At 36.4% G+C, this 15,810-nt stretch overlaps 3 protein-coding genes across 4 annotated transcripts; 2 read left to right on the plus strand and 1 right to left on the minus strand.

Moving 5' to 3' along the window:
• The first annotated feature begins 2,678 nt into the window (after window positions 1-2,678).
• Window positions 2,679-8,655, plus strand: LOC125262117. 2 transcript variants are annotated; one of them, XM_048180669.1, is made up of 10 exons: window positions 2,679-3,194; window positions 4,578-4,800; window positions 6,562-6,637; window positions 6,777-7,069; window positions 7,184-7,270; window positions 7,409-7,483; window positions 7,628-7,702; window positions 8,077-8,150; window positions 8,254-8,325; window positions 8,432-8,655. In XM_048180669.1, the coding sequence occupies exons 2-10, from the start codon at window positions 4,675-4,677 to the stop codon at window positions 8,652-8,654; spliced, it is 1,101 nt and encodes a 366-aa protein (XP_048036626.1). In that variant the 5' UTR covers window positions 2,679-3,194; window positions 4,578-4,674; the 3' UTR covers window position 8,655. The 2 variants fall into 2 exon arrangements, with proteins under 2 accessions (XP_048036626.1, XP_048036625.1); XM_048180668.1 differs by having other exon boundaries at window positions 2,679-4,800.
• Window positions 8,656-8,833: 178 nt separating this feature from the next.
• On the plus strand, window positions 8,834-11,844 carry LOC125262118. The gene is made up of 6 exons (XM_048180670.1): window positions 8,834-8,975; window positions 9,081-9,243; window positions 9,317-9,420; window positions 9,521-9,665; window positions 10,507-10,633; window positions 11,483-11,844. Exons 1-6 carry the CDS (start codon window positions 8,893-8,895, stop codon window positions 11,776-11,778), a joined length of 918 nt encoding a protein of 305 aa, XP_048036627.1. The 5' UTR covers window positions 8,834-8,892; the 3' UTR covers window positions 11,779-11,844.
• LOC125262115 lies at window positions 11,833-14,847 on the minus strand. Its single transcript, XM_048180667.1, has 6 exons — window positions 13,798-14,847; window positions 13,672-13,717; window positions 13,471-13,562; window positions 12,933-13,043; window positions 12,458-12,734; window positions 11,833-12,367 (listed from the first exon to the last, which is right to left on the minus strand). The coding sequence occupies exons 1-6, from the start codon at window positions 14,217-14,219 to the stop codon at window positions 12,164-12,166; spliced, it is 1,152 nt and encodes a 383-aa protein (XP_048036624.1). The 5' UTR covers window positions 14,220-14,847; the 3' UTR covers window positions 11,833-12,163.
• Between the last annotated feature and the right edge of the window lie 963 nt (window positions 14,848-15,810).

A 15,810-nucleotide genomic window follows, 5' to 3' on the forward strand; every position in this document is an offset into this window, starting at 1 on the left:
CTCTAGTTTCAAGCATTCTCTTGAAGCTTGGCATTGCAAGCAATGCTTGCTCCTGTAAGATAAACTGATTGTGAAGTTTCTTGGGACAAAACGCTTGCTGAATGACTAAATGTCAATGCAATCTGAATTAAAAGTTATGGTGATACAAAAAGAACCAGAAAAGTGTCAATCTCAATACTGAAACTTGGATTCATGCTTCTAAACATATATCTGCTGCCAAGACTCACAGTTAATCAATTTTAAATGCTAATTGTTAACTTTAAAGCTATAGTATGGTTTTTTAGTTTAAACTGAAATGACATTTTGAAAAATAATGCAGTTTAATTAAGAGACTAGCTATATGAAATATTTATCTGGATAAATTCCCACAACATGACCATTTAAATTGAACTAGAAGTCTCATAATTTACTTTGATATTTGGAAACTATTAAAAATCTGTCACTGGATTTATAATCTATAAGTCAACAACAGCTCGTTTGAACTTTTCAGCATGTTTTCAAAATCTTACCTCAGATTTACAGATATTGTGGGAAACAGCATCCGACTGAGGCAACTTTCTCTGAAGCCACTTTCTCGGTGAGAAGATGTTGCTTGAACCAGAGAGATTGAGAGATAAATCCCTGGACGCGTTGCGTTTGCCACTTCTGTAGTCAAAATGAGCACTGGAGATCGACGAAGCGTCTGAAGATGTCGACAAACTCGACGAAGAAAGCCGTTGTTTCAGTCTGGAGTCCTCAGAAGCTGTTTGGCTGTTGGTAAATCCAGCTGTGGAGCTCGAGTAACCGCTGAACGGTATTCGCGTCTCCGGGAGTCGCGCCGTTCCTCATCAGCGCAGAATCCAAACTACGAGTCTGCTGTAGTTTTCTCTTTGCGAGGGTTTTAGAGCCCGATGAGGAACACGAGAAGACGCTGTTTAGCAGCCCCTGTGCGGACATCCCTGCGATATGAGACACAGACTGACGCCCCAAACACAAACCCCATGTGAACGTGACTGACTGATGATGTTTGTCTCTCAACAGCAGGTGAAAATCTGGAAAAATATATTTGATCAAAATAAGTATATCCTCTCATCCATCTCTGCTATATTTGTCAGCAGATAAACGAGGATGTTTCCACTGTTCACGCCAAAAAGCGCGTCAGTGAAGTTTCTCAACATCTCTCTGAACGTTCCCGCCCATTTTACCCGCGCTCCGGCTCTGCCCTCCTCAGAGAGAAAAACTGAGGTAAACTTTTACAATTTTTGTTAATTGGCCGTTGTCGATTCTATATAATACATTTCAGGGGGGAGTCCAAAAGAGTTATTTAAATATAAAAATATATTCGTGTTGAATTCTGTTGAAGTTCGTCTCGCCCAACCCAAATTGTCTTTTGGCGCGTTTCGCTAAGATCGATGAACGTCAATTGTTCAATTGACTTTTAAAACAAATATGTTTGTAATATGTGTGATATTTATTTATCTAATAATTATTAGATAATGTATTTAATGCTACCTTCATGTGCTATCGGAAATTTGACAATTCCCACTTCTGAAGTCGTGATTACAAGTATTTTCCCCATATTCTCCATTGTTGCTGCTCCTCTCTTCTCAATCTGTCAGTTACAGGGTTGCCAGGTTTTCACAACAAAACCCACCCGATTGCTACTCAAAACTAGCCCAAAACAGTAAAAATCGCATTCATGAGAGTAAAATCTGCGTTTTAGGCAGGGTTCCAGTGATGCTCAGTGTGTTGTGATTGGTGTTTGGGGAATGTCCCGCCCATTAGCCATAACTGCCAGTTTCAACACACTACTAACTAACTCAACCAGGCCCCGCCCCTTTATTCTGCTTATAAATTATTTAAATGAGGAATACTGTGAAGAAAACTCAAGATGGAGGCGTTTCAAGGAGTTAAGAAACACTGACGCTGATATAGAGAAGAACTGGAACTTTGCAGAGCTTTTTCATGCTCAAGCAGCAACATTACACACTAAAGAAAGATGAACATGGTAAAAAGCATAATAGGACGCCTTTAAAGGTGCCGTAGAACGTCTTTTCACAAGATGTAATATAAGTCTAAGGTGTCCCCTGAATGTGTCTGTGAAGTTTCAGCTCAAAATACCCCATAGATTTTTTTATTCATATTTTTAACTGCCTATTTTAGGGCATCATTAACTATGCGCCGATTCAGCGCGCGGCCCCTTTAAATTCTCGTGCTCCCCAACCCCGAGCTCGCGACTGCCTTAAACAGCATAAACAAAGTTCACACAGCTAATATAACCCTCAAAATGGATCTTTACAAAGTGTTTGTCATGCAGCATGTCTAATTGCGTAAGTATAGTATTTATTTGGATGTTTACATTTGATTCTGAATGAGTTTGATAGTGCTCCGTGGCTAAAGCTAACATTACACACTGCTGGAGAGATTTATAAAGAATGAAGTTGTGTTTATGAATTATACAGACTGCAAGTGTTTAATAATGAAAATAGTGACGGCTCTCTTGTCTCCGTGAATACAGTAAGAAACGATGGTAACTTTAACCACATTTAACAGTACATTAGCAACATGCTAACGAAACATTTAGAAAGACAATTTACAAATATCACTAAAAATATCATGTTATCATGGATCATGTCAGTTATTATTGCTCCATCTGCCATTTTTCGCTATTGTTCTTGCTTGCTTACCTATGGCGTTATTTTCCTATCAAATGTCGAGAGCGCATTATTGTAGCGCGAAAGTACATTAATATAATGCGCGAGCGCGAATCTCTCTGCTCGCGCGCGGAATATAATGTGCCGAGCGCGAATCTCTCTGCTCGCGCGCGGGAACTGGGCGCGCGCTCTCAGATAGACGCTGCTCTTGTAAGAATTTTCTCTGGGCTCGCTCAGAAAATATGCCTGCACTTAAAACGTGTCCAGTGCAATCGCGAATCTCTCCTCTTCGCTTAAAGTAAGCGTGTATGCGCACAGACTGTGTCCCGTGCGTTCGCGCATGCCTAAGTACTCTTCTCTACGACTTATTTCTCTTTGCTCTTGGCATAAACACTGTCAAAACGGCAACAACCAATCAGAAATAGGCTTCAACTACTGACCAATGAAAACGCGACATAGTACATGGAATCTTATTGGTTGATATTGAATCGCACATGGAATCAGAATCACTTCGTTCAATCAAGACGAGCCGAGATGGATCCGCCGAATCGACGATCTCAGGTAAACTGTTTTATTTGTTTTGCTGTTAAATATGTCAAATGTATCTTAGAAATGTCTGGGAAGAGGGCGATTGGATTATTTTACATATAAATGACCTAGACTGTCTATCTACACAACCACATTGTTCACACTACAGGTGCCATGCCCATTGAAAGTGAGATTTTTGAGGCAAATGGATTTGAATGCAGATTCCAAAAGGCAAAAATAATATTTTACGTCTGATAATTAACACTTTGTCTCGTGCAATCTCACCAAAACATTAAGTATGTAGCGAGATCATTCATATCTGAACAAAATGCCCCCCTAATTTCGAGATAAGGGGCATAATGCCCCAGAAAAATTATGCTATATCTATTATGGCTGTCACGAATGAAGTGATGTGAAATTAATGAAAAGTGTCATCTGCATTAGATTTTCTTTATCGCGGATTGCAGCGTTGAGTGTTATAACCAATCACGCACTTTCTGTTGAGCTTAATTAATGCAGCTTGGCCAATCAGAGGCATTTTGATACTCACCAAGGAGAACACTGGAGTTGTTTACTAAATGAATTCTGAATGTACTATCACAGTCTTTTTCTTTCTTTCTTTAGCTTTATTTAGCCTCTAAGTTCTTGTTATTGATTATTTAGGGTAATTACATTATCCAAATTTGTGTAAATACATGTACATGAGCATCAAGCAGTCAGTATAAATAAACATAAACGCCATGTCAGATGTAGGTAACACCTTTTGTAGTGTTAAGGTGGCTTTTGTTGATGTTGATTGGTAACATAGTATTGAGATTGATTAAGTACCAGGTTATTTGTATTGGAAAAAAAAAAAAAAAAAAAAAACACAGATACAGTGCCTTACAAAGCTAAAACCCTTAATGGAATATAAAGATTGATCTACCAGAATATAAAGATTGATCTACCAGATAAAATGTTATGGTTTAAAAATCTAAAATGTTGTATACTGTATTACTATTCCAGTCCGCCATCATTGATGAAGCAACTCGTCATCTCATAACATTGATAAGTGATCAGATAAGATCAGACAGCCAGCTACAGACAGGGCAGATTCAAACAACTGCTCCGCAGCAGCAGCAGCCCTCACCTGCTCCGCAGCAGCAGCCCTCACCTGCTCAGCAGCAGCAGACACCAGTGCAGAGAGAAATGACCAGGTTATTTATGTTTAGGAAAGATTGTAATTTGTCTTCTAATCTCTAGTTTAGCTAGCATATGAATATGTTTTGTTTAGTTAAATGGTCAGTTGACAACTGATATGTAAGCACTCAATTTATCATGTATAAATTCATATCTGTTAGTCTCTGTTATTAGGCTATTAAAATCACATGATATTATTTAATGAGTAAACTATATACAATGTTTTGAATTTTTCAGATCATTCCCAGGATATTTTTTAAAGGGATCTCAAAAGGGACGAAAAAGGTTTCGATCCCCCTGTAAAGTGGTCAACACCAGCAGCAGGACTCTTTCCATGCAGTTCTATTTAGTAAATAAGAATGTGGAAAAGACACCAAAACCATCAGAGGATTTTACACTTTTCCTTGCTGGAATGGGAAGGCGTACAGTTAAATTATCTGAAGATGCTGACCACTCTGAGGTAAATTAGAAAAGGACATAATTGAGCTTGATCAAAATGAAGGTTTAATTGGACCCACTTTATATTAAGTGGCCTTAACTACTATGTACTTACATTTAAATTAATCATTTGATACAGTGCACTTATTGTGTACATACATGTTTTTACATTGTACTTATATTTTAAAAAGACCTGCATGTAATTACATCTGTATTTAATTTCTGTAATTACATTTATAATTACACTGTTGACCCATCCCTTACATCTTACCCCTACCCTTAAACCTACCCATACCACCAAAGCTTTCCCTAACCTTACCCGTATTCCACCTCAATAGCTGCAAATGTGTTTTGCAATTCAATATGAACCCAATAAGTACGTTGTACTTATTTTTTGATGTAAGTACATAGTAGTTAAGGCCACTTAATATAAAGTTTAATTAAATAAAAAATATAACCGTTTAATTTTAAAATCGATTTTGCTACAGTATTGTTTGCATTCCATTGTGAATTCTATTCAGATTATAGCACATTATCAGGTTCTTAGGGGCGGTTTCCCGGACAGGGTTTAAATTAAACCAGGATAAGCCTTAATCTAGAATAGTTAATTGTGGTTTAAAAAATGGCTTTCTGAAACACAGATTAAGTACAGATTACTAAAACCTGGACTATGAAGTCCAGAATTAAAATAAACTAGATTAATTTAAAACCAACTGTGCTAATCTGAATTAGCATGAGATAGGTTGCCTGTAAAACATGGAATGAACCAAGAAAAGCTTAAATTGCAGGGAACTGAGTAGCAAATCCAAGGAAAACAATTGCAGCAAAAAAGACTCCAATATAAAAACATAACTAAACAAGAGACATTTATTTTAAAGCATGCAAAATACTCCAGCTGTGAAAAAAATAAATGCATGGAAATCTGTTTGTAATTAATTATTTTAAATAGAATAATTCTATATATATATAATAATAATCATATGATTATTAAGGCTTTTGTTTTGTCCTTTACATAGCAACAAACTAAACATAACTATTTTCACGTGATGATCAGTGTTGGCAGTCTAGAAATGATACTGGTTTGATCTAAAGGACTATCATATAGTAGTTGCTTCATTATATAAAAAAGGCAATGCTTGTTAGCAGGTCCTCAACCCAAGCACAAGCTCTACACTTCACCACAACGGTAATCTCCAAAAAACACTAACATAACAAAAACATTTACATAATTGAACATTAAATAGTAAGAAGTCTCTCCATATTCTCATCTTTCTAAAAACTGCATAAAATAACACTTTTTCAACATTTACTCTCCCACTTCAGCTGGTGGGAAGCATGATGGGAAGTGAAAGTCCTGTTTGATTGGGTTACTTGACTGAAACATTATTTCAAAATGAAAACATCAAGTGAGTTCTAGTAACCATTTCAAGTCAATTTAAAATGAAGCAATAACATTTGAACCAAAAACAATGCTGTTAAATCAACCTCCAGGAAATTAGCTAGCTTATTAAACTCTGGACTAGACTAAGACCAGGACTATTTTAAACCATAATTTAAAGGGCCATTTTATTTTAGGACTAGGCTTAATCTCTGTCCGGGAAACCGCCACTTATTGTATGCAGATAAATTTTAGTATATTAAAAAGTTTTAAAGTTGTAATGTACTGAAAGTACTGTTAACATTCTATTAATTTTTAACATTTGTGTTCAGTATGTCTGCTTTTGAAATAAATGTAGGAGTATTACTGAATGTTTTGGTTACCCAGAAATCTGTTTTTGTGCAGATAACAAGGCAACTGATGGAACACTATCCAAAACTTATGAAACTCACTGGAGGATGGCTCCTGTACAAGGCTCTTGGTAATTAAGATTAGAATAAATATATTCTAAATTCTAAATTGTATTCTAAATTTATAAATGTGAAAAAATTACAACATGTTATTGTGTGACAACGAGTAAGAACCTCAGTAGTATATAGTTGGATTTGTTGTCTTTAAAGGTGGGTCAGGACAGCGAAAACTGATGATTGTCCCACCAGAAGCTGATGGCTATAATGGCCAGTATTTAAAATCATCAAGTGGAGGTGGAAAGATTACCATGTTTATAGTTCCTCTTCAAGAGGAGCTAGATACAATGCCTCTTCCTTCAGATGCCGAAGAATTTCAGAAAATGCCAAAAGCAACCTGCCAAAACTGCAGCTTGTCCATGCCCCTACAGATCTTGGCTATGCATGTTAAGTCATGCAGTACTATTGAATTGTCCACCGAGGATGATACCACTAGTTCTGGAAGGGTAATTACATTTTTAGGAAAACTTTAACCTCACTGTAACATTTAAATGTTCTTTAATGGAAAATGTTGTCATGTTTTTTGAAAGGTGATTATATGTCTTATATTTTCATTGTAGTCTTCTCCTCTTCCTGTATTCAATGGATCAGCATTACCAAAACCCATTTCAGAAGGTGGCAGCAGCACTAGTAAAGCAAGCTCCGAGGTATCAAATTAACAATAGCATTTACCACAAAATTGTACTACCCAACACTAATTCTAATTTGTTTGGTTTTTTGTGATATTTAGTGGTGGATAAATTAACTTGCTGATGACTCTCTTAATACATATGTTTTCATTGCAGTCTTTTCCTGTACCCACTACTGCTGGATTGTCCTCGGCAGAAGCCAGCACTAGCACTAATAAATTAAATTCCGAGGTATCAAATTAACAATAAAGCTTTTAGCAATATATAGTACTACCTAACACTGATTATATGTTTAATGTATTTATTTTCATGATATTTAGTGGTGGATTGATTGACTTGCTGATGACTCTCTTAATACATATGTTTTCATTGCAGTCTTTTTCTGTACCCACTACTGCTGGATTGTCCTCAGCAGAAGCCAGCACTAGCACTAATAAATCAAACAATGAGGTATCAAATGAACAATACTGCCAGACCACTACCCTGCATATAGAGTTCTTTATTCATTAAAGCTGAAGTGTGTGATTATTTGTACCACTGTATGAACATACAAACAAACTCAAACTCATTTGTTGTGTGTAGATGGACAGGTCACTTAAAATAAATATAGCAATAATAATATTTATTTAGCATTAAAGAGACAATGTGTACAGTTAGCAAAGAAATCAGCTAATGAATTTCATATTTATAGTATCTACATATGACAATGTGAGTATGAGTTTTTTAACATCGAAAATAATATGCATTTTAGCTTTAAGTGATATATATAAAATTTTTTTAGTGGTAATTTGTTTTATTGGCTGATTGTATTATTGTGTTTTTAGGCTGCCTGTCCACTGTGTCTAAATAATTTTCCAATGGATTATTTAGAAATTCATGCCAGCTTTTGTGGTGAAAGGTAACTTAATTCAAGAATTGCAAAAAAAATTTCCTAACAAAATGGATTTAATTAATTTAGTGGTCAGTATTTTTAATTTGTTGTTTTATTCTGTTGCATGCAGTTTGGAGAATTCCCAAGCACCGATTTCTGATCTGGAAGATGTTTTTGAACCATTTGGCTGTAAAATCGAAAGGTATGACTATATTTTTTTAAATTTTAACTTAGATATACAATTTTACATTTATTACAGAAGTTAATAGTATTAAATATTTTAGCTGTATTTTTCTTTTCTTACCTAGCCTTGAAGATGTTCTCAAAACCATCAGTGCAGCCGTAATTACAGAAGGGCATAGATTTGACATCACCGTATCGAGACAAAACATGCTGGAGAGGGGCCTTGTGCAGTGGCAGAGGCAAAAAAAGTCATCTCCCATTAACAAACTGAAAGTTGCCTTTATAGGTGAAGCTGGAGTAGACACTGGGGCACTGAGCAAGGAATTTCTGACAGGCATGATTGCATAACATGAATAAAAATATATTGTAGATCAGGGTTTTTCCAAATATTCCTGGAGTTTCCCGATCACTGCATGTTTTTAAAGTTTCTCTATTTTTGACACATCTGAAGTTATGCGTTAAAAATTAGTAGAACTATGATCTGAAGCAGAGCTGGGTTTCAAATGGGAATGGCTGGTGCTGTACATGTGATAAACTTTTACAAGTCATGCAGAATTGTTACAATAACCATTTTCTCATTTAAGAAATGATCGGAGGCATTGAAGGGCGTTTTTTTGAGGGGGGAGCACCAAAGTATTCTCTGTCTGATCTGGACAAAGGTCATTTCAAGTATGTATTTTGATACTTTATAAGACAATAAATTTAATCTCACCTTCTGTTATTAAATGTTTACTATGTGAAAAAAACTAAAGAAAAATTATTTTGCTTATTCAGGACTATAGGAGAAATAATGGCGGTCAGCTTGGCCCAGGGTGGCCCAGCCCCAAACTTCCTTGCACATTGGTGCTATAAGGTCCTGTGTAGTGGCTCTCTAGAGTTTGCACACCTAGAAAAAAATGATCTGGGAAATGGGCACTATCGTGATCTTACAGCACAGGTATTTTTATTTAGATGATTATGATAGACCGTTTTTTGATGAAGACCTTTAAATATATGCACAATTATTTCAGGTTGAATCAGCTACAGAAAGCTCAATTACAGAGCTCACAGAAGACATTTTGAGCTGTGGGTATCTCGGCGTAGTCAGCTTAGAGAAGAAGGATGAAATTATCCGGTATGTAGGAATTGTTTAAGAATATTAATTTGAGTGAGGTTTGGCAGAATTAAATTCATTTGTGTGCATAACTTTGTCTCTCACAATGCTATTTTTCCAGAGCTATTATCCTACATGCCACTCTTAAGTTGATCCCTATGCTGCAAGAGATCAGGAAGGGTTTGCAGCTTTATGGCCTTGGTGGTCTTATGGAAAAACACCCAGAAATTTGTCAGCCTCTGTTTGTTCCTGGGACAGAAACGGCAGTAAGTACATTAGTAGTAGTAGTAGTAGTAGTAGTACCACATAGATGTGGCTTTTGTGGTTCACAATCATAGTGCCACCAACTGGCTTCAGGAATTGTGGCACTGGAGTTTTAGCCCATCATTGCTGCTTGCCACTGTATTTATTATTATTATTATTATTATTATTATTATTAGGACATGCAGAAACCATCAATATTTGTAGGCTAATTTCCTTGCAATTGTAAAACTGCCTTATTATACTTTCATAACATTTTTTATTTATCTATTTTGTATCTGATCAACTAACTTGGGGTGGGTTAGTGACAGAATTTACACAGTGCAGCTTCTAATAGTTTTAAAACTATAAGGGAGCACAAACACATGCCAGGAGACCAGATGTGAACTGTGTATAGATCAGTGTTTCTCAGCAGTCCTCTGGAGCCACTGCTCTGCACATTTTGTATGTATCCCTTATTTAACACATCTGATTCAGATCATCAGCTTGTTAGGAGAGAGTTCCATGAACTGAACTGTGTCAAATAAGAGAAACATACAAAATGTGCAGTGTGTCCTGAGGACAAGTTGAGAGCCACTGCTCTAGATCAGTGGTTCCCAAACCAGTCCTGGAGGACCCCCAGCACTGCACATTTTGGATGTCTCTCTCATCTAACACACCTGATTCAACTTATCAGCTCATTAGTAGAGACTACAAGACCTGAGGTAGGTGTGTTAGATAAGGGCAACATACAAAATGTGCAGTGCTGGGGGTCCTTCAGAACAGGTTTGGGAACCACTGCTCTAGATAAGACTAGGCTTTAATTTGAAAATTTTTCTTCATTGTTTTTCAACATTTACTTAACAGGTTGTGGATGCAGATTTCGTCATTTCCATTTGCCAGGCAGAGTTCAGTGAAAAGGGCTCATACAGAGAACAGGTCGAGGTTGCCATGATGAACCATCTGCAAGACCTTCTTCAGGAACAGGAGCAAAGTAAAAACACTAAAACTACAAGTCTTAAAAGTGAATGTAAAATTCACACTAAAATAGTGATTTACTTACCTTCACATCATTCTAAACTTGCATGGCTTAGAACACAATGTGCAGATTAATGCTGCTCTTATCAATACAATGAATTCTGACAACGGGCTTGCAAGTATCATAAAAACAATTCTGCACCACATTCCTTATTAAACTACAATCTAAGTCTTCCTCTTTATGTGAGAATTTAAATTACTTTAGGAAAATACTGCACAAGAGGCATTCTTCACTGTCATTATATAAAACAAACTTTTCTTTAAAGTAAAAACAGGTTTTAAAAGATGAGTAAATAATGACAGATTTTTTATTTAGCTATCCCTTTAACTCAGGGGTGAGGAACATTGATCCTAGAGGGCTGTTGTAATGCAGAGTTTAGCTCCAACCGTAATTAAACACACCTGAAGCTAATCAAGGTCTTCAGGATTACTGAAGTTACAGACAGGTGAGTTGTTTTTTCAGGGTTGGGCCTAAACTCTGCAGGACAGTGGCCCTCCAGGATCAATGTTCACCACCCCTGCTTTAACTGAACAGGGATGCGTTTCCCAAAAGCACAGTTAGACAATTATGGTCACAAGTTTCGCTGATTTGTTGGCTTCGGGAAATGCACCCCAGTTTGTTGTTACTCGCCACCTGTTCAGGATGTTTCCCTTTCTTCGGTAGTGGGATGTTTGGTTGCTTTCAGCACTTCCATGACTATGTATAGTAAAGCAGTATGGAAGATGGAATTGATGGACTGATGTTTATTAAAGACAAAATCTGCCATCAAGTTTAATAATTACTCATTTGCAATTTGTTTTTCAGATGACAGTACTTCTGGTGTGGGTACTCTCCCCATGACTCCAAAGACCTTCCTTCAGTGGGTGACAGGACAGGGACACATTCCTATTCTGTCTCAAGAGAAGGCACATTTCAAAATCACAGTGCAATTCAACCATAACTGTGATGCAGAATATAATGAGCATAGGATATGTTATCCAACTGTGGCAGCATGCAGCAATACAATTATGCTACCTGTTAAACACATGTCAAAGTATGAAGACTTCAAAACTGTGTTGATGGAGGGTTTCTTTCTTGGCCAGGAATTTCTGAAGGTTTAGCTGCACAAGATTTTCAGTTTAACATGGAAATGTATTAAGTTTAGAAACGATGGACACAATTTCTTTGCCAGGAATTTATTGCTTGTATGACAGTGTATTACAGTTTCAAGTTGATAAAAATGTTAGTATAAAGAGTTTAAGCTGTCATATGGTAAGCATTCCACAAACACTGTTCAGCACCACATACTTCTTTGTGACAATCACTACAGTTTTAGTTTAGGGTAACACCCTAAAAGAGAGTGATATTGAATCTTACAATAAGTTCACTGTATTTGAATTTTTTTTTTTTCTTATGTTCAATAAAGTCTATTTGGAAAATACATGTTTTCATCTCAAGTAGATATGAACAAGCAAAGGACAATAGATTAAGCGTATTCATAATTTGTCAGTGAAAAATATCAAAGCACTGAATATAGATGTCTCTACCATTCGAGTGTGATGTCACTGTAGGGTCAACAGCAGCTTGGAGGCTTCTCATTTCTTGTTCATTTAGAGGGGGGAGGAGTTCTGGAACCACAACTCCAAATGCTGTTAATGGTTCCTCATGGAAAATGGCACTTTCCCAGTCCATGTCACAGTCCTCTACATCCTAGGGAAATGTAATCAATTAAAATTCTTAGTCAAATAAGCAACCTCTAAGAAACATTATTTGTGTTAGAGAAATAAAACTCATTCATACCTCTAAATTTTCAAGCTCACTGATGCTATTTTGCATAAGTCCCACCTCCCACAACTGATGTGGGGTCATATTTCCCTCAGTGCGGAGAGGGTGATGGTTCCAGCCCTCAGCAAATGTCTGCAAGTCTTTGCGGAGACGGGGAAGAAACACAAACTGGGCAAGGAAAATGTGTAGTGTGTTTGAGATGTCCAGCAAGCCATCTTCTTCAAGACCATGGAGGGTATCGTAATATGTGGTAGTCACCGCTGTCCACACATCACGCCAGAGCCGTTCGATTCTGTAACAGGAAGAATGATTACTATGTGATACTTAAGAACACAAATGGAGCTAAATATTATGTAAAATAGCTTGAAATGTCTAATCATGACTATAATTAAAAAAAAAGGGTATTCTACATTTAAATATAGCATGGCTTCAGAAAATAAACAAATTTAACGAATCATCTTATCCTACAACCTGCATTTTCTTACTTTACCTTTGGTTATGTACGCTTTTCCCAGAAATGAAACTTGCTCTGTCTGTTCCCCTTACAGTGAACATGAAGCGTGCAATGTCGAGGTTCTCAACTCCTTGATCACCTCTAACCCTTTGCAATAATGTAAAAGATTAGTCAATCGGTTTAACAGTTTAGCCAATAAGTTAATTTTTCATTCATGTTGTTCCAAACCTGCATGACTTACTTTCTTCTATGTAACACGTAAGGAAATGTTAGTCTCAGTATTGTGTTAGTCTCTCAGTATGATAGCCCAGGTAAAAAAAAAACATTTCTATAATGTACTTAAAGTGCTCTATTTACTAAAAATTCTTCTTTAGTACTTCTTAAGATAATCTTAAGAACATCTAAGTGTACTCACCTGTGCTATTTTGAGACACCATTAAATATGAACTTAAATGTGCTTTTATACTATATCTGTATTTAAAAATATATTTAGTTACCACTTGTAGCACACTATGGGTTCAAATGTACTATAATGTACAATATAAAAAAAAAATACAGTTTTACTAGCAATTACCTTGAAGGCACACCATTCTTCTCAATGGATTGTAAAAAGAAGGTAAAGGCAGTTGATGCCTTGTTGTTGTTAGCTGCATCCAAGTACATTATCTAAAGAGAGCAAATCCATAACATAATGTTTACTTGGAATGGACAGTAGATATCACAACAAAATATGTAATGACAGTATTATTATAAACATACAAACACATCTTATTACCTTTCTGGAGAAACCGTCAATGCCCCCAAATATGACAATGTTGTATCTAGTTGGAAGAAAACAAATTTTATTAATTATTTCTATTGCAGTCTCATGTACAATTGTACAAAAATGTTAGAAACCTACCTTATCAGTTTGTGGTTGGTATCCACATGCACTAGACTGAGAGGGGCCCTGACAGAGTATTTTCTCCTCACTACACAGCCTAGCTGTGTCATGCGGGAAAAAATCCCAACTGCATCTACTCTGTGCATAGATGCCCTCAGTCTGCTCCACTGTATCTTGTAACCTAAAGATCTCAACCTTCCCATCATCAATCTATAGCCCACATGAGGCATTTGAGACTTGATGTTGGTCACTAACATATCAAGCTCTTGGTCACCTATTGTACTATAGGAGTCTGACACAGACAGTCCAAACTCTCTCATCCTACGGAAAACTGTACTTTCACTAACTCCTAACAGTTTGGCTATGCAAGGGACGGGCAGCTGAATGTCTAGCAAGGACTTAATCTTCTCATTTTCAACTGTGAATTTAGGTCGTCCCATAACTCCTGCGACTGCCTCCACCTCAATTTGAAGCGTTTCATTTGTTTCATTTTCAACCTGCTCTCTCACCAAAATACAGAGGTCTCTAAGGGCATTTACAATGCATTCTGGGATAACAAGTTCTTCTAATGCATCAATGAGTATTAGTTCATGTGTGCAAATGAAATGTAGATAATCAAGGTTGAGGCCTGAGGCAGAATGGTTAACAATATACTGCAGCTTATTCAGTAATCTGTCCAAGACTAGTCGTCTAAGCAAGATCTGTAGGGGGAAAAAAGTAGACTAGTCATTATAAAATCTATAGCAGATGTTAGACATTTAATATAACAGTTATAAATTGTATTTCTTACAACGAATAACAAAATTCCAGAACTACTAGTAATTGTCAGGTTTAAAGACACTATAATGACCAGGGCTGGGTTTCCCGATGACGTGGTCTATTAGCGTGCTACAAAGACTTTTAAATGAAGATATACCTTTTCTAGACATGTTCCCCGAACTATAGGCCTACCTTATTGTTGCTTAAAGGGATAGTTCCCCCAAAAATGAAAATTCTTTCATAATTTACTCCCACTCAAGTACTTTCAAACAAGTATGAATTTCTTTGATCTGCTGAACACAAAGAAATATATTTGGAAAGAATGTCAGTAACTAAATAGAATGTCCCACCGCCACCATCCATTTACTACTAGTAGAATAGAAAAAAAATAGATATCTGTGTATGAAATATGACAAGCGTTGAGCGCGTCTGTCTCTGGTTTAGTGCAAAAGCACATTTGAATTTAACAGTGAATCTTTGCATTTATTCTTTGCCATAATCCTAATTGAACACTGGGTGTATTACAGTTTCAGAATTATATTCGTATAGACTGTCAACAGTGATAAGGTATAGCTAAGAGTGGTCTAGACCAACCTTACTTACGAATGACTTACAGAAGACTTACACAGAATCACACACACACGCACACACTGATGCCCTGATGTTATATGCACACAATCATATATGTATCAAAAACAGCAAGTACAAACAACACACCCACAAACACACACAGACATATACACACATATTCCCATTCACCCCTGCAAACAACAAAAATAATAAAACAAGTTTTTTGAGAATTCATCTTATCATCTTACATTTTCTCTACATTCTTATAGCATTGCTCTTTGTTACAGTATGTGTTCTTTTCAAAATATTCAATGCTATGGTTCACATATTGTGTTTGAACTCTAGCTCATAAGAAATGTATGGTTAAAATATGACAATTTTTTTTGTTGCTTGAGCCCTGGTGTCCATTGTAGTGGACATGAAAAAAATCTAATAAAAAATGAGTTTGCACAAATATATTTTTTAGACTCATTTATACATTAAAGAAGAACAAATATCAAGTGGATATTTTTTTTTTTTTTTTTTTTTTGCTCAGTGGCACATAATTCAGGTCTGAAGGGGTTAAGGTATAATTTAAAAACGACGTAGAGTTAAGAAGGTTTCGGGAAATCCAGCCCTGTAACATTACCTTTTAGATAACTTTAGAGTCTGGAGTACTAATGTTTACAATACAGATTGTGTAGATAGACAGTCTAGGTCATT

This window comes from Megalobrama amblycephala, unplaced genomic scaffold, assembly GCF_018812025.1.
Source record: "Megalobrama amblycephala isolate DHTTF-2021 unplaced genomic scaffold, ASM1881202v1 scaffold607, whole genome shotgun sequence".
Lineage (NCBI taxonomy): Eukaryota > Metazoa > Chordata > Actinopteri > Cypriniformes > Xenocyprididae > Megalobrama > Megalobrama amblycephala.